Raw genomic sequence first — 22,886 nt, 5'->3', positions numbered from 1 at the left:
TGTCTTCCGTCAATTGCATGGTTCCGGGGGGGAGAGGCGCGCGTTCTAGTCCCTCGGCTTCTGCATAGCCACGCATTGCCTCCCGGGCCGCGTCTTTACAATTGCTAGTATGTACAGTGGGGTGTGGTGTTTCTCGCGGCGCTCGACGTTTCTGCGCAGGCACGAGCAAGAGCGGGTGCGAGAGAGAAAATATCTGTGTATATGTGACCTTGCCTAGGCACTGCGGAAGAGGTCTCGTAGCGCGTGTTGTATGCGTTTGTGCCCTGGACACGCCGGCATTTGCGAAGTGCGGCTAGTTCAGGCGCCGCCGCTGGCTGCCCGCGCGGTCAGGCAGTGTGCACGGGTGATTTGGTGATCACTGTGTCTGAAGGGGCATGGTTCCTACTGGTGTTGTAGAGGTCGTGGGTCGCTTTCTTCGTCGTGACGATAGGTTGCATTCTTTACAAGCACTGTTCCAGGAGGGCACATGTAACCGGCAAACCGAGCCCTCAGGAGAGCACCTGGGGTTATAATAAAGCAGGTGGTGCAGCACCTCCAGGGCACCCCATGGAAGCCCTGCAGGTCCTGCGCGTAATGCGAGTAATGAATTGGTAAACTGACCTTCCGCAGCAGCTGCCTGTGTGAAAAGAAAGGTAAACAAAATGTGTTAATGTACTGTGCATAAAATTAGCTTTTGCATGCGCTTGTACATAACATCAATTTATTATAACACAATCGCATGTGAACTTCAGCTCTCTTTGTTCCAAGAGAAAAGCATTAAAATATTGTTCCAATCCAGCGCAAACAGTGAAATCTTTGTGAAGCGAAGTCTTCGTGAAGCGGTTGTTCAAATGCTATTCATTCGCTTATTTAATTCGTGCGTGTTTGCGTTAAAGTAAATTTGCGCGTGTGCATGTGCTCTCACGCACCCATGCTTCGCAATGTGACACATGCGGCGATTATCTGAAAGATGTAGTTGGCCTTGGCACTGGTACTGGCACTGGCACTGGTAGTTGGCCTTGACATTGTGGCATATTGGTTAGAGCATTGGACATCTGTGCTGGGGGACAGCTTCCATTCCACCATCGGGCACATAATTAAGGTCGTTTTCTTTTACAGTGAGTCAGTTAATACGAGTAGAAGCGCCCGAAAACGTTTTATGCCTGTTTTGACAATTTTATAAACAAAAAGATATAAAACTCACAAAATTTATGTTCTAAGTAAATATGGGGATTTATAAGGGCGATAAGCGGGTGTTTTGTTTTTTCTAGATGTGTCTATCATTTAGGGGTTAAATGAATAGTTCCGAACTCGTATTGCAGCCCGTCGAGAAGCGTTATATGAAAACTCAGACCATTACGCCACTTTCCTGGAATCACAAAAACGGCTAACATTTCAGATTATAACAAAATGGGGGCACTTAATGGGTGACGCCCGCTGGAAGTTAGAAGAGTGCAGGTTTATTACGTGCTCTCGTAATAATAACTGAATACTCTCACTTTTCAAAACTTTATGCATAATACCAGCCATTTAATGCCTTTCCCCAGTTTCCTAGGGGAACTGTGCGAGGTACCATGTTTGTATCCTGCTCTTGTAGGAATCATGTCGTGAGTGACGAGCGGTATATACGTAATATGTGTATGTTAATTGTAAAACACTATGTAACTTTGTATAAAGTTACTTATTAAAGCGTCCCAGAGTGGCATACTGCCATTATCAGCAATGTTTCCGAGAGTCCTAGAAAAACTATACAAGGCACCCATTTGAAATGTCTTCAAGATAAGAAAAATGTTTGGTTTAATGTTTGGCGAAAGGTTCACGCTTCTGATATAAATGAAAGGGTTGGAAATAATTAGTGGACCCTCGTTTCTATTTTTGCGTTTGTTTTCATACGTCATAAAAGGGGTTCTTAACTGGTTTGTCCGGTGTCCTCAATGAAGTAAACGAGGCACCTTGTTTATATTTAGAGAAAATAACGGGAACACTATGCGTAATGAGCAGGCAAAGTTGAGAGTTTGTGGCCTATTTGTGTCCTTTGCAATATATCACACATACAAGCGCTCCGGAGCTGTATGAGTGTGTTTTACAAGCAGCTGAGAATTGAGCCCATTGCCATGGAATAATTACGCATGCCAACTAGATCACATTTTGCGCACACGGAGACAAGGCTATCGAAAATTTGCTAGCAAATCTAAACGCATGTATATAAATACAGCCTATGTAAAACATATATTTAAAAAGCCAAAGCATTATATCGCCATTTCACTATATGTTTCTCAGTGTCCTGAAGGAAGCATAAGTTAGACAGAGTTCATATCGTGCAAAATAAGGGGAACGTTCAGGGTTGCGCTTAGGTGAAATTAAAAGTTTTTCATACAATTTTGGTTCATGCAACAAGTCACGCGTGTAAATGCTCATGAGCGTATATAATAGAGGTTATACGGGGCTCAAGATGCAGCATGGAGCCCTGGTACAAATACAAATGTAACCGAGTTGAAATTTATTGAAAATGAGGGGAAATGTATGCCAAATCTCTGTGCTAAGACAAATCGAGTGGTTTTATTATTGCCGTGCAAAAAACATTTCTTGACCAAGTGTGTGAAAGTGTCATAGCGTATAACGTCAGCAATATTTTTAGAAGTGAATCCTAAAACAACTGCCAAAGGCACCAACCTAAGGTTCACTAAACCTTCAGGCAATTTTATGTTTAATCTGTAGCGGAACTTTCATGGCCATGACCTAACCCTAAATGTTGCAATTATTTACTGGGCCTACTTATTTCCTATTTTCAAGTTTCATAAGGCTTTCACAGTTAGTTTATCTAGTACCCTCAATGAGCTAAACAAGACACATTGGTGATATTTTTTAAATAAATGGCACATTGTGAGTAATGTGTAGGCAAGGATAAAGGTGCATGCCTTAATTACGGCCCATGCAATAAATTACGCGTTCAGGCTGTACTGAGTTTTTTGTGTTCATTTTGCTAGAGGCGTGAAACTGAGCAGGCTGCCCTAGCATAAATAGAAATGCCACCTGTATCAAACTTAAGAGATTGCAGATGAGTAAAATGAGAAATTTCAGTGTAAAACATAATGTTGCTGGCTCAAATACAACTTTTGCAAAAACTTCATTAACCAAGTATTATAAAGTGCCACGCGGCCCCTTTCTGCTACGTTGCCCAAAGCCATGAAATAACTCTGCCTTACACAAAATTCCGATTGCTTCCCATTGCTCGTAACATTACCCTCATTTTCACCGAATGTAAACAAAGTGACTCGTATATATCGTCGGGAAAGCTATTAAGATACCTTTATAATTACTATAATTTTAGAGCTCCCATTTTCTTCACGAATCGCCGAGACATTATCGTTTCGCCCTAATTTGTAGTTAACATGCGTTCGCTTTCACCAAATCTAAATTCGGTAACAGAGTTTACGCACTAAACTCGGAACCGAAGGTGATAACCGCCATCTAACGCGTTTTTAGCAGTTGCTCTATAATATTTTTTTTTTGCAAAAGCCATAACTGACTCACGATGTTGAAACTTTGTCCAGTCATGGAGTCGACGATTGCCTCTATTATCTCAATATGTCAGGTTTGTGGCGAGTTGCGCCACTTGAGTGCATTGAGCGAACTTCTTGCCTTATTTCTAAAGTAAGCTCGTAAAGCTGTTGAGTGATTATATGAGCAATGTTGTACAAAGACTGCTTTAACATGCACACTTCAACATCACCTCAATCATCATCCCTAAGACGTCTCTATTGACCGCACATTCTAGATGCTACTACTTTGGTTCTCTCAAGTCAGCGGGAAAGCTTTTTTCGGATTTGATATCGGCGAGAGTACAACTTTTATGCTTTTACGTAGAATATCTTTATCGGCTTACCACTGTTATAGTGGCCACTCTGCCACTTTCTGCCCCTTCCTATAATGTTCTCGCCGATTCTATAGCGAAATAATGTTTGTCTAAACAGATTGTTTGCGCAAAGAGAAGTAGTGCTATAAATTCTAGAACATTCGCGAGCCCCAATGGTAACGCTATACTGTAGAATGATCCTATATAAATATCGGGCGCATCTCGCTTATTCATCACATTTCAGCGGCTGACGACTGTGCTCGTCGCTGTCGTTATCCTACGTATGTTGCTCTCACAGTTTGGCTACTGTGCGCTTCTTCGTGACTGCAGAGTGACAATATAACTCCGCGAAAGAGGCAGAATGTCTGTTCAAAAAGGCTTTGCATTCTTAATATGATTAAGTTAGTTTTTTTATTTAATAATTGGGGTTATCCTTATTTTCCTGCCGCACCCATATTCCCTCTAAGGGGGTGTGAGTTTGGTAGTTTTCTCAGGACATTGCGCGATCTCGCATACAGCGTTTTTGAGCACTTCGATAGTAACGCTAACAGACTCACGGCATAATCAAGCTACGTCAGCTTAGCGCCTTGTTGAGGATGCTGACTTGCGTAATGCCATGGGTGTCCTTAAAGTGAAATTTGAATGGTTGTGCCCTCACTTAACCCATTAATCTCAACGAAAGTAGTGTATCTGTATACAATGCAATGCATTGTTTCAATGCATGTAAAGAGAGGAAAGAGAAACACAGAAAAGCAGGTTAACCAGAAAAACACAGAATATTTGCTAACCTGCGTGGACAAAAACACGAGGAATGCCAAGCTTCCAAGTAGCATAAGCATCGAGTGCATCTTGATTTACCAGCGTACTGGAAAAATGAAAATAAAATCAGAGCATGCAAAGATGGGAACGTATCTAACAGTATTTTGTAGAAAAAGAACAAACAATGGGTGCGTTTGCAAAGCCCTGAGTTCATTTTTTTCATGTGATTTATTGAAGTTGTCCTATTCTTTGGCTTTCGCATGCCTTATCGAATTTTTCCAGGCGAGGGTCACACAACTAAGGAACGCAGATTTAGAGCACTAAACTAGACTTTGATATCGCATGCCAGAGAATTGTGCGGGTTAGCGAAGCACATATACGTATAAGGTCTACAGGCATGGTAACAGCGGCTAAATAGAGCATGACTAAGGAATTTACTGTATACATCGTGAAAGAGATATAGAACGATCCCAACGCGACTCGCACGGGTTATTAATCGCATGTGTACCGAAGTTACTAATGTGCTATCAGCGTGAAGGCATAACAAAGAGCTTCGTGCGCATGACTACACTGTAATGCTAGAGAATAATAAGAATGTTGCGGAGCTGCACTTCTGTTGCCGTAGAATAGAAACATGCGCGATTATTAGATGCATTCCTTAAGAAGTTAGAAGAGCGTTTCAGAAACACAATGAAACGCTTTGTCAAAATGGTGCATAGGAATGGAGTGCATCTGTTCCTTTATGACTGTGGGAGTATTATTGTTCAAACGTGCGTTTGACGACAAGGGCGTTTACGAAACTATCTCGCTGTGCTCCACAAATAATTCTGAGAAATCCCGCAGTCTGGTTCTTAGAGAGTTCAACACGACAATTTCTCGCTTTAATAATACAGTGAACATTCACTCATGGCTAGCCGCGCAAAAATTTAAAGAGAAACTTCCAGAAGCCGGAGTTATGTGGTAAATAAACAAGGATTTGTAGCTAGATTCTAATGATAAACTAGAGGCGGACGTGATATTAGCGCTTGGGAGTTGCAAGTGATAATACGCACCCACGACGGCCTTATGTGGTAATATCTCTTACTGTTCGGTTTGCTACAATTAAAGGCGCGATTGTGTGCGTATTCAACTCCCCGCCGTAGTGGTGTCACAGTTTCGGCATCGCTCTGGTAAAATATGAGGCCACGGGTACAAATCCTGGCCACGCGGTCGCATTTCCTTGGGAGTAAAATGCAAAAACTTCGCTATACCGTGAACGAGCTGTGCGTTAAAGAACCCAAGATGTTCAAAAAAGCCGAAGTCTCCCTCATCGGTATTGTTCATAATCATTTCGGGGTTTCGGCACGTAAAGCGCCAAAATTTAGTCTGAAATGGAACATTTCTTGCCGAGTTCGTATCAATTTTCGTACTCATCGGGTGTCTAACGCCTACCGCATTTAATGGGACGGTGGTGCAACGTAGGAACGCTGCAGCGAAGAAATATTTGATTAATTAGGTGTTTCAAGCGTGGGGCTTCATACAATAATTACTAGAAGGAACTGTAGCGTTACTATCTGCGGGAGGTGCAAGCGGGGCGATTCAGCCAGTATAGTAAAGATGGCTATTACATGAATAAACCTTGCCCTTTTAGCTTCGAACAGATGACTTTGTGACGTTGCCAACTCATCAGTATGGTGTTATAAATTAAATGCACATTAATAAGATTGTTCGTCGGCCCGATTCGAACACAGGACCTCTAGCACAAAAGCCTGATATTGGAGCCATTACGCCACAGATGTACACGTCGCTCAGAGACATTGAACACCTGTTCTCGCCGGCAAGCCAGCGCGTTAAGACTCTTAGCGCGTTTCGATTTTGCCACCTCAGCAGGTGTTAACGCTGCAATTAGTAGCTAATTTGCTTGTTCGCACAATCGTATTGCCGTCCACGTCTAGAAAAAGTATAGAAGACGCTGAAATTTAGGCTTAATAAAGGAAATAAAACCTAATAAACAAACACGCCCATCTTTGAACGAATATTTACAGCTAAAAAACCATACCTGAAGCACGCACACACATCGTTCGTGAGTCACTCACACCAAGAGTGCTTCGCTTGATGCAGATGTCAACTGGAGTTGAGTCTGCCTGTTTTGTTCTAATGTACAAATCCAAATAAACTGTGGCAGGTCGGGTGTCGTTGCGGCTGCGTCGATTATTCGTACGTATTCGGTTGTCCAAGAGCGAACTGAACATGCTATATATATTGTGGTAAAGCCGACCGTATAGGTACACCCCTGTGCTGCCATCACCTTCATCAGGGCCTGGCTCATGCACCCGTGCCACACGCAGCCAGCCTGGGGCCAGAGCGCAAGGAACGGTAACAAAGAAGCAGTTCCAGTTGGTTTGGGGCTTCAGTCTATTGTCACGTGGTAGTGACGGTGAAGAAAGAAGCAATAACACAGTAGCAATACTGTGAACGAGAAAACTAACTTTTATTGGGCGAACCTGTGCCCACAAAAACAGGCTACACTTATAGTACAACGATAGCGGCGAACACGGTCGGCGATCGTCGGAAAAAACCCATCAGCGGGTCAAGCGCGTCGGCTTTTATAGATCAGTCGTCGAATGTTCCAGATTAACTGATGGGACCCGCTTGTCTTCCACAAAGTTCTACACCATTCGTGTCACGCGATGAAATCTGATAACACAAGGTTCGGCGACAACAGACACGCGGATAGAAGCGTCGATAACTTTCCAGAAACGTCGGATACATGCAGGCGCGTCCCTCGCTCTGCGATTACAGTTAAGCGGCGAAACGTGGTTGCCCGATAAAGATAAGTACACGTGTCACTATTAGGGTGTCTTTTGCATGGCTCTTGTACACTGTGTCGTCTCTGGGAGCCTCAGCTGGCCACTGGCTCTGAAGCCACGGCCCCGAGCCCACATATGGCGCCCAACGGGCGGCCACCTGGTGGTTCTTAGAACGTAGGCACCAGAGCATCTAGTTTGTTAGCTGGTTTTTTTTGGCACATGGGTGGTAGCGGTTGTAGTGTCTTTCGCATCTGGATTTCCTGCTCTTGTATGGCATTATTTTTGTACCCATAGCTTTTGCGCCTTGTTTATCTGGTTTGGCTTCTGTTTTTCCATGGCGACGTGCTTTTCGGCACGCAAGGCAATTTCGGTAGCCGATGACCCGCAACCCGGAGTCTAGACTGTGGCGGGAGCTGGAGCTGGTGAAGCCGGAGAGCGGCAAGGCGCGATGGCCTCGTCGTCTTGGGGCAGATCGCCACGTTGTGCCAGACTTTACCGGCTCGGCTCGCTGACGTCACCGCCGCCACGCACACGTATCGCGAGCGCGAGCAGCCCGTGGCAGTGACAAAGCTCACGTTGTACATTCGAACGTTTAGTGACCGTGACGCCGGGAAATCCGTCACTGATTTTCTGGATGATTTGGCCATTTACAGGACGGTTTCGGGTGCCTCGGAGCTTGACTTGCTCGAACGAGTCCAGCCCGTTGCTCTTCAGGCTATCACGGCACAGTGAGTGCGCCGCAGCCTCCGTTTCGGTTCGCCGAGGCGTTCCGAGCGGAGTACCTGCCGGGAGACTACTACTACCGCATCCTACGCGAGCTGGACGCCCGAATGCAACGCCTATAGATGAGGGTCGGGGAGAATATGTTCGAACCATGCAGGAACTCTTTCGGCACGCTGATCCCAGCGCCACCGAGTTCATTAGGTGCCACATGTTTCGCCAAGGTGCCACCCTCGCTTCAGGCCATAATTTGCCTCCCTTGAGGAACATGCAGGCTTCGCCCGGCAAATCACGGAGACGCTCTTCTGGCAGCAACATTACGCTCCGCCACCACCTTCCAACGTTGCTCTTGAGCCAGCCTGTGCCTGGAGGAAGACAAATGCTGGAATGGTACCGCCGTACTGTCCCCTACCAGGAACATCCATGGCCAGCCCGGTTAGAAAGCTCGGTTCCCTTATTCCCATTAGCAGAAGCTCTCCGCGGTGCCGGGGGCCCTGCATGACCAAGGATGCCCGCGGCGACTTTCCCCGCCACAACCCTCGGTGTTAAATCCTCTGAATAGCGGAGGACCCTCTCGGGCCGCTTACAGGCCACAAGCACCGAGAGGGTACGGGCAAGATACATACCATGCTGGCTCATGCCACAGTTGTGATCAGCAGGGACACTACCGGGTTGAGTGTCCTTTGGCTCTCGACACCCTTGACTCCGCTTATTTTTACCCAAGGAAATGGCTACTGTCCGCGGTGGTAAGGAGCTCCCCGACACCGCAAAGACCGAAATTACTGAGGGTTAGCAAATTGACGCTCTTTTTCTTTCCCGCATAAAGCGCACTAGCTCTGCTAGCTCTTCTCCTGTTGTGTAAATGAAGGTGCATGTTTCAGTCACGGAGATAACCGCGCTTGGAGATACTGGTGACGGCTTCTTTCTCATTGGAGATGACATTTTTCACCTGTTCCAGACGCGCAAACTGCAACTTGCACAACGTAATAGAAGCTTGAGAGCTGCTAACGGCGCACTAATAACAGAATGAGCTGCGGTGCGTCTGAAGCCCTCTCTTATGAACAAGACATATCGACATTCTTTTATTTATTGCCGGGGGTTGGCAGTACCCATGCTACTGGTCCGGGACTGTATCGCCCTTGAAAACACAGCGTTGGACTTCGCAAACCGCAGCTTCTGAGTTACTTGCACCAGTGATTTTTGTCAGTTGGCTCCGGCTTCTCCTTCTGTGCACAGCGCTCACGATGCCACCACGTGCCTCTTAAACTCCGCTTCCCCCTCAGGTACTGAAAACTATCGAGAGATGCACTTTTGAGGTTGAGCAGAAACAACAGTTCGTGCGCACGCTTGAACAGTTCGCAGCCATGTTCACGGAAAAGCCCGGCTGCACTCTTGCTTCACCGCATCGATACAGGAAACACACAATCTTGGAGATGCAGCCCAAGGCCCCTGAGCATGCACAGTCGGGCGTTCCTCGATTTGTCCCTGCAGGAGATGATTGACGCCGGTCTGCTCAGGCTGTCCAAGAGCCCTTGGGCTTCTACTATCGTTCTAGTGCCTACAACAGATGGCACAGCTCGCTTATGAGTAGACTATCGACGCTTATACGATGCCACAGTTCGGTATGCTTATCCATTTCCCTCAATTGAGTCATTTCTATCAAATCTGGGTACTGCAAGGGTGTTCACTACACACTACAATCGATTTCTTTCGGGGATTTCTCCAAATCGCAATCTAATCCGTTCACGTCCTCAAAACAGCATTCACTTGCTGTAAAGGTCTCTTCAAATTTGTTCGCGTGATATTTACCGTGAAGAACTCGCCTAGTACTTTCCAACGCCTAATAGGTATTGTTCTCGATGAAGTGCGGTACAATTTCGCAATGGAAGTAATATGAATGATTTTGTCAACTTTTCGCACGATCTTGAGAACCACTTAGAACACGCTGCCATCGTTCTTCAGAAAATGCAGAGAGCGAGGCTGACCGTGAAACCGACAAAGGACCAATTAGGGCGCTCAAGAGTAGACTTGCACAGTTATATTGTGAACGATGGTCAGCTTTGTACTATTACCGCGAGGCTTCGCGCCGTTGCAAATACATTTGCCCGCATGACGTCAACAGCTTGCAGCATTGTTTAGAAATGATTGCGGCCTACCGTTCTTTCATACCACGCGACGAAGAGCGCACGGCTCCGCTTTATCAGCTAGTGTGCAAAAGGCGTTAAATGGAGTTGGGGTGAGTCTCAGCACAATATCTTTATAACACTGACCAGTGCGATTACTCAGGTCATAGCAATAAAGCTCTGCGGCTTAAGCAAGCTGTTTGTGCTACAAACGGACGCTAGCGACTACGACCTAGGCGCTGTTTTGCGGCAGGAATTGGAGGGTGGGTTGCATCCACTTGCGTTCGCAAGTCACACTATAACAGCGGCAGAAAGACACTGCAATTGAGCGCAAATTTCTTGCCATGAACTTGGACAGTGCCTCTTTGAGTGTCAAAATAGATCATATGGCGCTTCCTTGGTTCCATTTTTTACAGAATCCAGCAGGCCGCCTTGCTTACTGGATATTAACGTTGCAGAAACATCATTTTACCATATGGTGGTGGTGGTGGGGGTGGTGAATTGTAGCAACAGGCGGGTTTAGCCTGGCGATCAAGGCCGGCAATTGCTCCGCCCGAGCATCTCGCACAATACCGCTGGAGGGTTTCGACATAAGTCCATCAAACCAGTCTCGATAAGGAGACGTGAAGTTTCTTTGCGGGCTATAACCGATCCCTCGGGAAATATAAGGTGTTGCAGGCACGCATGCGGAAGGTCCTTTTTTTTTGCAGATTCTTCAGGAGAGCGTCCATTTCATCTTGGAATTTCTGGCAGGACCACAAAAAGTGCTCAGTGTCTCCTGTCTCGATGCATGCCGTACAGTTTGGAGAATTGATTCGCCCCGCCTTAAATAACCAGGCCGGTTTATTAGCAGATCCTGTCCTTATTCGATACAGACATGAGGCTTCCTCTCGAACATCGCACTGGTGCACAAAACAAAGTTGATGACGCACTCTCGCATGCGCCTTTGCACGAACCTTGTTCCGCCCAGGAGCCACCTTTTATAGTTGCTGCTGTTGACACAGAACCATGATGGGATACTTTGGTCAGCAGGAAGCGTTGCGTTTCCTCGAGGCGCAACGCAGACAGCCTCTGCCGGCGTGTCCTGGAACAGCAAGGTGGAGGTGGCTGTAGCACGCAAGCGTCTACCATCGGTGAGTTCTATTCTTATGTACTCGGTACCGATAGCCGTCTGCTTCGCTACATTCCACAATCTGACGAGGATGACGGTAACTCCCCTTTTAGCATAGTGATTCCGGAAAGCCTCAGAACAGCCTTCCTTAGTACTTCACCGACTCTGCTACGGCTGGTCACAGTTCTGGCACCAAAAATTATTATGTCATGTCGGACAGCTACTTGGCCAAGCATGCGGCAAGACGTTTTACGATATGCACGAGGCTATTAAATTTGTCCGCCAGTGAAACCACGTGGTGGTCTGCCACCGGGCTTGATGCAACCATTTGTTAGTCAAAGCCCCTGGAATATCGTCGCGTGTGACGTAACTGACTCTTTCCTCCGTATTCCGTCGGATAACCTCCACTTATTGGTGGTTACTGACCACTTTACAAAGTGGCTTGAATTATACCCATTTCGCGCACTCACTTCAAGGAGCATTTGGCGCTGTCTCCTCGACGTCTTCTCGCGTTTTGGTTTCCCACCAGAACTGATAACCGGCAGTGCCACTTACTTAACGAGTCGCACATTCTCGGAGACGTTCTGCCTTCGGAATCAAACACACAAGAGCAACGCCATACCATCCACAGGCTAACATAACCAAACGCATCATTGGAAACCGAACAGAACACTAATCGAAAGAAGATCTCCAAGGCACGATCGGATAGCTTTGTTCCATACGCGTTCTGTTCGGTTGCTGCAAAGTCAGAAAGTGGCAGCATCCAAATTTTCTGAGAACGAGGTGGAAAGAGCAGTTAATCGGCAGGCGGTGAACTCTCCGAAAGTTTTCTTGCCTCGTTTGCCATCTGCTTGCAGTCAGTATACTACAAAAAGAAATATTTCTCGTCTTCCAATGAATGAAATCTTTACCTAAAATATGTATTTCTTTCTTCTGAAGCTTCAACAAGTTTTCAAATAGTAATATGTGCGACTATTACAATTCAGAACTATTAGGTTCTTTGCGACGTCCCTAACTGAAGTCGTGCACAGCGAGTGAAAAAAAAAAGAAACGACGGGAACAGTGGCGCACTTTTGAAGAGGCAACAACAACATTCCAGTGGCAGTCTGGCATCCGATGACGGGGTCGAGTTTGCAGCACAACCAACGCACTATTTATTTCGATAAACAAATTCGACGCCGGAATTCGCCTTCTGCCATTTCTTCAAACGCGTTTCGCACCTCCACTGCTCCCGTTCCTATTCAAGCAACGCCAATGCGGAAACTGAAGTTAACAGCGCAAGCGCCATTTTCTCGATTTATACTATGGACTTTATCTGAACGTCATTTGAATCTAGTCCATTTGAATCTAATCAGAGCCGCCATTTGAATCGAATCCAATTCACCAGACGCGCCATGCGAAGCTTGTCTCATAACGAGCGTATGAACGCTCCAAACTTTCCGACTCTCGTCGCGTATGCCGCCTAGCAGACGACGTCCTCGGTTACAAGATGATAGACAGGAGCATGTCGTCGTCATTTTGACGTCATCAAAAACGTGCCGCACCTCGCGGCTGGCGACATCCGCGCGTAGTAGGCAAATCGCGCGCCCGGTAACCGAACGAACGCGCCGAACCGTGTCTCCGATCGCACCCCTGAGTTCCATACCGATGGAATCCATAAGGATCCTGAGGTCCATACGGTATTGGATACTAAGCTCTCGGAAATGGCGTTTGCGACTCGTACCGCGGTCAAACGATCCACTGATTTTGCATCTGCATATTTTAACCTTGGCAGAAACATTTCATGTTTCCTAACCGATACCTTGGTACCATCACATTCAGCCTATTCCAAAAATCGCCATTTCGTGAATGTATGACGTAAGAGGCTTACAACAACTATCAGTGCTGCTCGTGAGCAATTGCGTAATGCTCGGTTCGAGCAAACACGCCAACATAACTCACACCACCTGACGTTCAGTACTAACCAGATCTAGTATTATGTCGACTGCATCGTTTGAGCAACTCGGCTAAAGGTCTTTCGTTGTCATTAGCACCTCGATGGGGTTGTCGATTTGCTATTTCTCGGAAGCTTGGTAATTTATCTTACCGCTTGAAGAACACTAGAACTTGCACTTTAGTTGGACTAGCACATGTCTCGGAGCTCGAACGCCATAATGTTCGCTCTTCTCTTAAGCTTTATGTGATTCTCGTGAACCCCTTTGCTGGCTCATTGAACACTGAAGCTGCAAGGTACCGAGCTCTGCTTTTGAAGTTTCCGAATAGCATTGCCATGGCAGCAATTTCACGCAATGCCCTGCGCATATTCCAAATGTCCCGCTTTCAACACTAGCACCGCCAGTGTCCGCGGATCCACTAGCGGGGCGCCCTCTAGTACCCTCATCCTTCTCGCTGTTCATTGCCAGGTGGCCGTCACACCGTCGCAACCTGGGCGGCTTTTGATCGCGCGTATATCTCCATTGCTTGGGTCTCGTGGCTGCCTTGGGAGCTGCAGCAACGGCCACTCGTCGGGGACTCGTCAAACCTGGTTTCCGAGCCATTTCGGAGCCTAAACCTACACGCCAGAGGAAGCCCGCGTACGCTGACCCTTATGCCGCGTTCCGGAAATGTCCGGAACGCAGACATCTCTCCATTAGACCAGACTCGCCGAAGCTGCGTTTTGCAATCCTGCCCCTCAGCCGGCTGTTCCAGGAACCGTGGGGGCCGCTGTTACTCTCCTCCGGTCTTTGCGACCACTCTTTCTCTGAGAGAGGCCTTTGCTGCCCACCAGGAGCACCCGCCGGGTTTGGAAGCACTTGCTCTACCTGAGCCATAAGCGCGCACGGCGTGTCTCCTCGACCTCAACATGGATCTGTGATCCGCAAGGGGGGGCGGGGGGGCAGTGTGGAAAAGGCGGCCGCATGGCTGCGCCGGTGCGCTGCCATCATCCCCATTTGGGCCAGGCTCATACACCCGTACCACACGCAGTGAGCCTGTGGCCGGAGCGTCAGGAACGACGATTGGGTTGGTTTTACTTGGCTTGGGGTTTCGGGCAGTAAAGATTGCCTTTCGCATGGCTGTTGCACCGTGTGTCGTCTCTGAGTGCCTCAGCTGGCCACTGACTCTGAAGCCAGAGCCGTGAGCCGACAATGTATAGATTGCTACACGCGTGTGGTATTTGATTGTTTGAACGAGGCGAGTGGGTGCCATCACTCGAGAAAAGAGGAAGAATGAACTGGGCTCGCGCTGTGAATCTAACCGGTCAGCGCTGCAACCGCTGTTGTAAATATATGTTGTAAATAGTTGCTCGTCTTATTGACTCGTCCTTCGCGTAACATTGTGGTGCAGGTGGAACGTTCCCCATCCTCGCCACAGAGCTCTGAAGCGGCCGCACCATCGTCTTCTCAGCCATGGCTTCCGATGGACCTACCACGTCGCCACCTACACTTGCGGCGCCAACCACAACGTACGTTATGGTTCCAAGTCTTCGTGATCTTGAGACATTCTCCGCCCAAAATGGCATTGACGTCGATGACTGGCTCAGCATGTATGAGCGCGTTAGCCAAAGCCACCACTGGGACCCTACCATCACGTTTGCCAATGTGATCTTTTATCTGCATGGGACACCGCGTGTCTGGTTTCGCACCCACGAGATCGAGCTCTCAAGCTAGGACATTTTCAAAGAGCTGCTTTGCGACCTATTTGGCAACACGTCAGGTCGCCAACATGCTGCGCGAAAAGAGCTTGCCACCCGTGTGCAGTCCTCGACCGAATCGTACGTCTCCTGCATACAGGAAGTTCTCACGTGTTGCCGGAAAGTCGACGAGCACATGACCGAGGTTGAGAAGGTGGGCCATATCCTAAAAGGCGTCGTGGACGACGCCTTCATTGTGCTCGTCTATAACGACGTTTTTACGGTTGACGCCATCGTCAAAGAAGCCACCGCTTCGAGGTAGCCAAAAGCCGCCGCTTCGTCCAGCAGTTTTCCCGGCTCCAAAACATCCCTGCCACGTCGTCTTGCTCCGCTCTTACCGCCACACGACCATTTCAAGAGAACGTCACACGTATCGTTTGGTGTGAGATTGAGAGTCCGGCCTCCCTTCATCCATGACCCCCTGACGGTACCATTGACCAAGTGGCCCCCGCTATTTCGTTTATTCAAGTCGTTGTACGGCAAGAAATGGCAAACCTTGGCATCCCTACCACCTGCTCTGTTTCCCAACCTGATTCGGCACCCATTCCCATGTCCACAACCAGTAATGACCAGTATTTCGCTCCCAGACCGAGCAATCCTGCTGAATGGTGAACCCCAGAGTACAAACCGATCTGCTTCCGCTGCCATCGCGTTGGTCATGTATCCCGCCACTGCCGCACCACCTGGATACTGCCGTACTGGAGCTCATCCCCTGCCCCTCGCCATACGCCGACGCTCGCCGTTATTCACCTCGCCGTCTGTACCCTACTTCTGATGCCCCTGAGAGCCGCTCCTCCGTGCGGTCGCCGTCACCTCAACGCCGTCGCTCCCCGTCACCGCAGCCTCACCGCTTTTCTTCGCCAAACAGACGAACGGAAAACTATACCGTGCAGCTCTTAGAGGACAGGACAGGACGGACGATTTGGACAGGACGAACGTGATGCAGCACTAGCTGCATCACGTTCGTCCTGTCCAAATCTTCCTTTGACGCTCCTCACCAACACGAACCTAACTAAAGCAGACGTAGATGGTGTTCCGTTGGCGGCATTAATTCATACTAGAGCGCAAGTGTCCAAAAGGAGCGCTAACCTATGTCGTCGCCTCAAAAACGTTCTTACGCCTGCCATCACTCGAGCGGTACACATCGCCAATGGCGCCACTGTTGCCGTCAGGGGTATGTGCACTGCTCGCAAAGGAATTGCTGACCGCCAAGTTTCAGTCCTGGTCACCGTGCTGACCAGTTGCCCTCATGACCTAATCTTCGGGCTCGACTTTCTGGCGACGCATTCTGCCCTCATCGACTGTTCCACCAGTACGCTGTGCCTCGAGCTTCGTCTTCTTTCAGACGTTCGCCCCGAACAACTGAACACCCTCTGCGCTACAGAGTTTGTTCGCTTACCTCCAAAACCCAAACGTTCGTTGAATTGGCCTCAACAGCAAAAGTGCCTGATGGCGACTATGTCGACGCACCTATTAGGGATGTCCTCTAGGCGTGCGACATCTCTGTGCCACACTGCGTCGTAGCCCTTGCCGCTAATCGGATGTGTATCCCCGTTATCAATTTTGGCTTGGCGAAGCAAGTGTTACCTGAAGGCACAGCGGTGACCACGCTCCAGTCAGTGACAGACTCCCACGTAACTAATTTTGCAGCCGGCGCGTCTCCAGGTAATCCTGATTGCCTGCCCGATGCCTTGAACCTCGACGGCCCATTACGTCCTATGATGGCTACTGACCTCGCACCTGACCAAGCAGCCGCCCTACATGGCTTTTTGCTTTCCTACCGCGACATATTTGACACTGAAAATCGACCATTTGGTCAGACGTCCGTTGTTAAACATCGGATAAACACTGGTGATGCTACTCCCATTCACCGGCGACCGTATCGCGTGTCCACGGCAGACGGCAAGTTACTCAGCAGGAAGTAAACAAGGTGCCCGCCAGAGGCATTGTTCAGCCCTCGTCGAGTTCTTGGGCGTCGCCGGTCGTGCTCGTCAAAAAGGAAGATGGCATGTGGCGTTCCTAATTTAGTCTAAGAATTTCTAATTTCTAATTTAAAATTACTAAAAAGGACGTTTACCCTTTACGACGAATCGACGACGCTTTTGATTGTCTTCACGGTGCCAAATACTTTTCATCCATTGATCTTCGATCTGCTAATTGGCATATTTTTGTCGATGAGAAATACCAAGAAAAGAGCGCTTTCGTCACTCGAGATGGCCACTACCAATTCAAGGCTGTGCCGTTCGGTTTGTGCAGTGGCCCCACCACGTTCGAACGAATGATCGACTGTCTGTTCAAGGTTTCATATGGTCAGCTTGCCTTTATTACCTCGACGACATCCTTGTGTTCTCTCCTTCATTTGAGACGCACTTTGTGCGCGTCGCAGCTATTCTTGACCTCTTCCGCAAGGCTTGGCTCGAATTAAACTCATCGAAGTGCCACTTCGGGCACCGAGAGATTACAGTGCTCGGTCATCTCGTCGATGCTTTCGGAGTACAACATGACCGGAGAAGGTTCGAACAGTAAAGGCTTTTCCTGTAACTCAGTCTGTCAAACACGTCCGGAGTTTTGTGGCGCTCTGTAGTTATTTCCGATGGTTCGTGAAAAATTTCGCAGCAATCTCTCGACCACTCACTAAACTTCTGAAGAAGGACGTGCCTTTTATGTGGGATTCCCCTCCTGCTGCCGCATTTTCACGCCCTATCACGACACTCACCAATCCACCGGTCTTGGCCCACTTTGACCCGTCCGCACCTACAGAGGTGCGAACCGATGCCAGTGGTTATGGGATCGGCGCCGTCTTTTCGCAACGCCAACACGGACACGACCACGTTATAGCCTACGCTAGCCGGCTCCTGACGACTGCAGAGCGCAACTATTTGATTACCGAGCGCGAATGTCTTGCTCTCGTCTGGGCTGTTTCAAATTTCAGCCCATATATATATGGCAAGCCCTTCTCAGCAATCACAGCGCATTATGCGCTCTGTTAGCTTTCGTCGCTCAACGATCCTACTGGCCGGCTCGGTCATTGGGCCCTCCGACTACAAGAATATCCATACACAGTGACTTACAAGCCGGAACCCCAACACCAGGATGCAAATTGCCTCTCCCGCTACTCAGTCGAAGACGCGACCTCTACGCCTGATACTGACACCGACGCCTTTGTTCTCTCTATTTTTCCACTGCACCATATTGCTGACGAGCCGCGCCATGACCCGTCCTTGCGTATCATCATTGACCGCCTGGAATCGTCACTTGCGGACAGTTCCCTTCGCATATTCACACTTCAAGATAGCGTGCTCTACCACCACAACGTTCACCCCGACGGCCCTGCATTACTCTTTTCGATAATTAACCACCTTCGCTCGGCTGTTCTCGATGAACTACACGACCTCCGCACTGCCGGTCACCTGGGTTTGTCACGTACCTACGACCGGATCCGCCGACGCTTCTTTTGGCCAGGGCTTGCTCGCTCCGTTCGAAGATACGTAGCTGCGTGTGAGAAATGCGGGCGATGCAAGACACCATCGACGCTCCTTGCTGGGTAACTTCAACCACTCGGCATTCCTGCGGAACCATTCTTTCGGGTTAGTTTGGACTTACTTGGTCCTTTTCCTGTTTCTACCGCTGGGAACAGGTGGATCCCAGTGGCCACGAATTACGCCATGCGCTACGCCATCACGCGAGCGCTTCCTACAAGTTGCGCCACAGATGTCTCCGATTTTCTCCTACGCGACGTGATTTTATTACATGGAGCTCCGCGACAACTTCTCACAGACTGTGGCCGGACATTCCTATCAAAAGTTATCGCGGACATCCTGCATTCATGTGCCACGAAGCACAAGCTATCTACGTCATACCATCCGCAAACAAATCTCCTCACTGAGCGTCTGAATTGCACTCTCACAGACATACTCGCGAAATATGTCTCTTCAGACCACACTGACTGGGACCTCGCTCTACCGTTTGTCACATTTGCTTATATTTTCTTGCGCCACGACACAGCCGGTTATTCCCCATTTTTCCTTCTGTTCGGCCGAGAACCAGCACTGCCCCTAGACACAACCCTCCCTGTTCACGCGGCACGGACCAGTGAATATGCATTGATACCATCGCCCGTTGTGCCAACGTAAAGGAAATTGCCTGTGACCGCCTTCTGAAATCCGAAGAGAGTCAAAGGCGTTTGTATGACCGGTTTGATGGTTGGGGTCGGGCATGAAATTGATGGTAGCTGGCCCATGCCCTCGTTCAACTTAACCACGCTGAGGACGTTGTTGAAATGAGGGACCTGTTCGCATCGAGAACGAGCAATATGGGATTTATTTACAGTATCTACATGAGAACCTCACAGTTCATCAGTCTAACATGACTGAGAGAGGAATGCACACTGAGGAGCCGCCAACAGCTCCTTAAGTACACTCTGTCCTCCCTAGATCCCTAGGGGAGAGAAAACGGCAGTTCATCGCCGACCAATTCGGACTGTTCAAAGTCATCGTAGTCGATCCGCCTTTGAGGGGGAGAGTTTCGGCACTGACTTCTGCACAGGTTGCACTGACCACATCTAGGTGAGAGGGTTCTGGCAGACACGGTGTATGACCCGAAGAGGCTCCTCTTCATCCCAGTGTTGACTCCGCAGACAATGGTCGCCGCGTCGGTTCATTGACTGACGACTTCTAAGCCCCGTGATACGGCCGCCAAACTCTTCTCCCAGGACTTCAACCACTTCAAAAAAAGCCGTGATGGTGACGGCTAATCTACATAGTCCGCCGACTGCGTTTAGTCATAGAGGTGCCGAGGGGGTGTTGATGCGGCACATCGTCGTCCCTACAAAACGAGCTGCTGCAGCAGGTGGGGAAGGGTTCCAGGTCTCTTCTAGGAAGCTCGCCACCCCCGCAGCAGCAGCTGGCTGGGAAAATTTTGTAGGTCAGTCCCCTTGCAGGCCGTTTGTAACACCGGTGTGACACCGAGACATGGACTTCCCGCCTGATTCTTTGGTGCTTCTATGGTCTCCGTCGCGCCAGGATGGCCTGTCAGAAAAACTGCTGTCTCGTTACACAGGCCCTTACCGAGTCCTTCGTGCCGTGACTCCCGTCACCTATGAGATCGCCCCTGACGCCCCATCTGCTTCCTAGTCCAGTGATATCGTGTACGTTACACGACTGAAGCAGGAACACCCTCCCAGTGATGACATTTAGACGCTCCTGGACGTCGCTTCTGCGACCGCGGAATTATGCTACACGTGTTTGGTATTTGAATGCTTGAACGAGGCACGTGGGTGCCATCACTCGAGTAAAGAGAAGGAAGAACGAACTGGTCCGCGCTGCAACCACTGTTGTAAATAGTGACTTGCCTTACGGACTTGTCCTTCGCGTAACAATATATATATATATATAGTCGGTGACAACATAAGAATTACAAATAATCTCCTCCCAGAAAAGGAAGTGCACCTGCCCGTCAGCTGTGAAACAGATCACAGCATGCTGGAATTCGCTTACAGTATATTGCCTTTGCTCTGCTACGGCATTAACTACAGCTAGGCTAACTGGAAAATATATCTAGTTGTTTGAAGCTAAAATGTCAGCAATGGCTCTGCACGAATCTCAACTTCACGCATAAATATAGTACCAGACGTTTAGGGATTTGTCCAGAAACCAGAGATACAGACTGACATGTACGAAAAAAAAAACAGTTGTTTTTAACAAGTCAAACCATTTGACGTCAGGCAAATAAGCGAATCTAATTGGCTGGCTCATCTATGCAAATTGTGCTCAAGCTGGACATGGTACATATAACCTTGTAATTCTTAGGTTATCACCGACTATAGAGTTTTATATGCATCGGGCCACCTATGTTACGCGTGATTCACAGCAACCGTTATTTGTCACGCCCCGTCACCATCACCGCACCGGCATCCGTGAGGATCGGGAAAATGTTTCGTTGCAGCATTGTAAAGAAACGTTTGATGGAGAACGTTAAGAGCATCAACCAACGTGGCAGCGTCCTGTTCCAGAGATAAAAAAATTATCCGAGGATTACGATACTCCCTAATGCGAAATTTGAGCACAGCTCTATACGTGTTTCCATTTCGCGATATTTTGAAGCAAAGAATTTGAGAGAGACATGTAGCAGAGTCGGTAATGGTCGAAAATCTGATCTGCGGATCAAGCGAGCCGGCGTTTATACATGACACGTCAAAGGTTCCAGTGTGATCGCTGGTGCCGCATGTCTTCCAGAAAGTACTATACAATTCGCATAGCGCATACAATCAGATTGAGAAACAATCTCACACAATAACAACCAAAACAAGCGCGAACGAGACCGACCCAACAGAACCAAACAGGCGCGGGCGAGAGCTTTGGCGCGAGCAGACGATAGTACGAAACGAGCGGATCGGCTGAGACCAGACACGAGTGCGCATCGAGCCGTAAGGAGGGTCCGCATGACACCAGCATCGTGCGCGCACGTCACTGAAGGGGCCGCTCTCATTGGTCTCCGCCATTCGCGGCTCGCGTCCTTCGTCTCCCACTCCAGCGAAGGGGGGCGGAGCTGGTTACGAGGCCGACAACGCCGACGACGACGCGAAACCCAGGAACGGACGCCAAAGAGCTGCGCTCTAAAAATAAAATGGCAAGAAAGCACTGTCTTATAACATACATCAGTGCCGAATAACGACTGCGTGCATGAGGCATTAAAACCAAGAGCGTCTGCTGGTTCATTCGCCCGTTTTCGTGGTGTTTGTTGGTCGGACATTTGCCGTCGATACAAAAATCGTTGACGAAACGGCCACGTGGTTTGCGAAACGGCCATCTGGCTTGCGTACAACGCTCTTTGCCGAACGCCGACTTTTATAGGTCTATGAAGCGCTCGTGCTGTCATGCAAGATCTTCGGGATGTCCGAAAGGTTTACATAAAGTCGGTCTGTACCACTACTACAAATGCACTACATAACTATGTTGCAATAACAAGCGCTACATAATTATCCTCACTACTACTATTGTACACCTTCTAGTGCATCATTTTTTAACAAAGCGCATAGGTTTCCAGAAGAATTGAATTAAATCTGGCTTCTACGGGACCAAACCACAATGCAATAACAAGTGCTACATAATTATCCTCACTGCTACTTTTGTACACCTTCTAGTGCATCATTCTTTATTAAAGCGCATAGGTTTCTGGAAGAATTGAATTCTGGAGTTCTACGTGCCAATACCATGCTTTCATTATCGGGCACGCCGTGGTGTGGGATTGCAGACAATTTTGACCACCAGGGCATCTTTAACGGGCCCACAATGCACGGCACCGCAGGCATTGTTGCGTTTCGCCCCCATCAAAATGCAGCCACTGCAGCCGGGATGTGATCCCGCTGGCCTTGTGATTAGCAGCGCCAAACCATAATCCCTAAGGCACCGTGGCGGGTGGCTTCTAAAAGCCTTCGGCTATTGCTTACATTGACCATCACCGCCAATGAATCATGCCGTTCTATTTAGTTTTCTTTTAGAATAACATGTAAACATGGTTCACTTACAGCACTGCTGAAAAATAATTTTGTTAGAGCTGTCTTCAAAAGCGGCGTATGCTTGAAGCAATAGGTACGCTAAGTGTTTTCGCAAACCTTTTTGTGAATTTGTAAAGTTACTCGGAATTGATTCCGAAAGCAATTATAAAGCACACGTAGCACTCATAATGTATTACGAGCTAGCCTAAGCCCAAGATCTATATTTACAAATTTACGGTGGATGAAACACAATGAAGTAGCTTCCTGAACGACAGTAATTAGATGCACCGACTGTGCATTCACGAAATTCGTTGTTGCTGAAGGGGTGTATATTGCACTAGCGCTACATACCGTGTGTCCCAACTAACGTTAGAAAAGCTGTTC

General features: G+C 48.4%; 1 protein-coding gene across 4 annotated transcripts in view; it reads right to left on the bottom strand.

Annotated features, from left to right (window-relative positions):
• Positions 1-22,886, bottom strand: part of LOC135915619 (uncharacterized) — a 33,880-nt gene that overhangs the window by 10,575 nt on the left and 419 nt on the right. The window contains exons 2-5 of one of the 4 annotated variants that reach the window (XM_070536676.1): positions 18,435-18,574; positions 11,183-11,310; positions 4,624-4,700; positions 601-616 (exon numbers count right to left, since the gene is read on the bottom strand). In XM_070536676.1, coding sequence (XP_070392777.1) covers positions 601-616; positions 4,624-4,683 — 76 coding nt within the window. In that variant the 5' untranslated portion in view covers positions 4,684-4,700; positions 11,183-11,310; positions 18,435-18,574. The remainder of the gene's footprint in view (positions 1-600; positions 617-4,623; positions 4,701-11,182; positions 11,311-18,434; positions 18,575-22,886) is intronic. The other 3 variants (XM_070536677.1, XM_070536675.1, XM_070536678.1) reach the window with 3 other exon arrangements.

The sequence above is a fragment of the Dermacentor albipictus genome, chromosome 3 (assembly GCF_038994185.2).
Source record: "Dermacentor albipictus isolate Rhodes 1998 colony chromosome 3, USDA_Dalb.pri_finalv2, whole genome shotgun sequence".
Classification (NCBI taxonomy): Eukaryota; Metazoa; Arthropoda; class Arachnida; order Ixodida; family Ixodidae; genus Dermacentor; species Dermacentor albipictus.
This window is presented reverse-complemented; position numbering and strand designations above follow the sequence as displayed.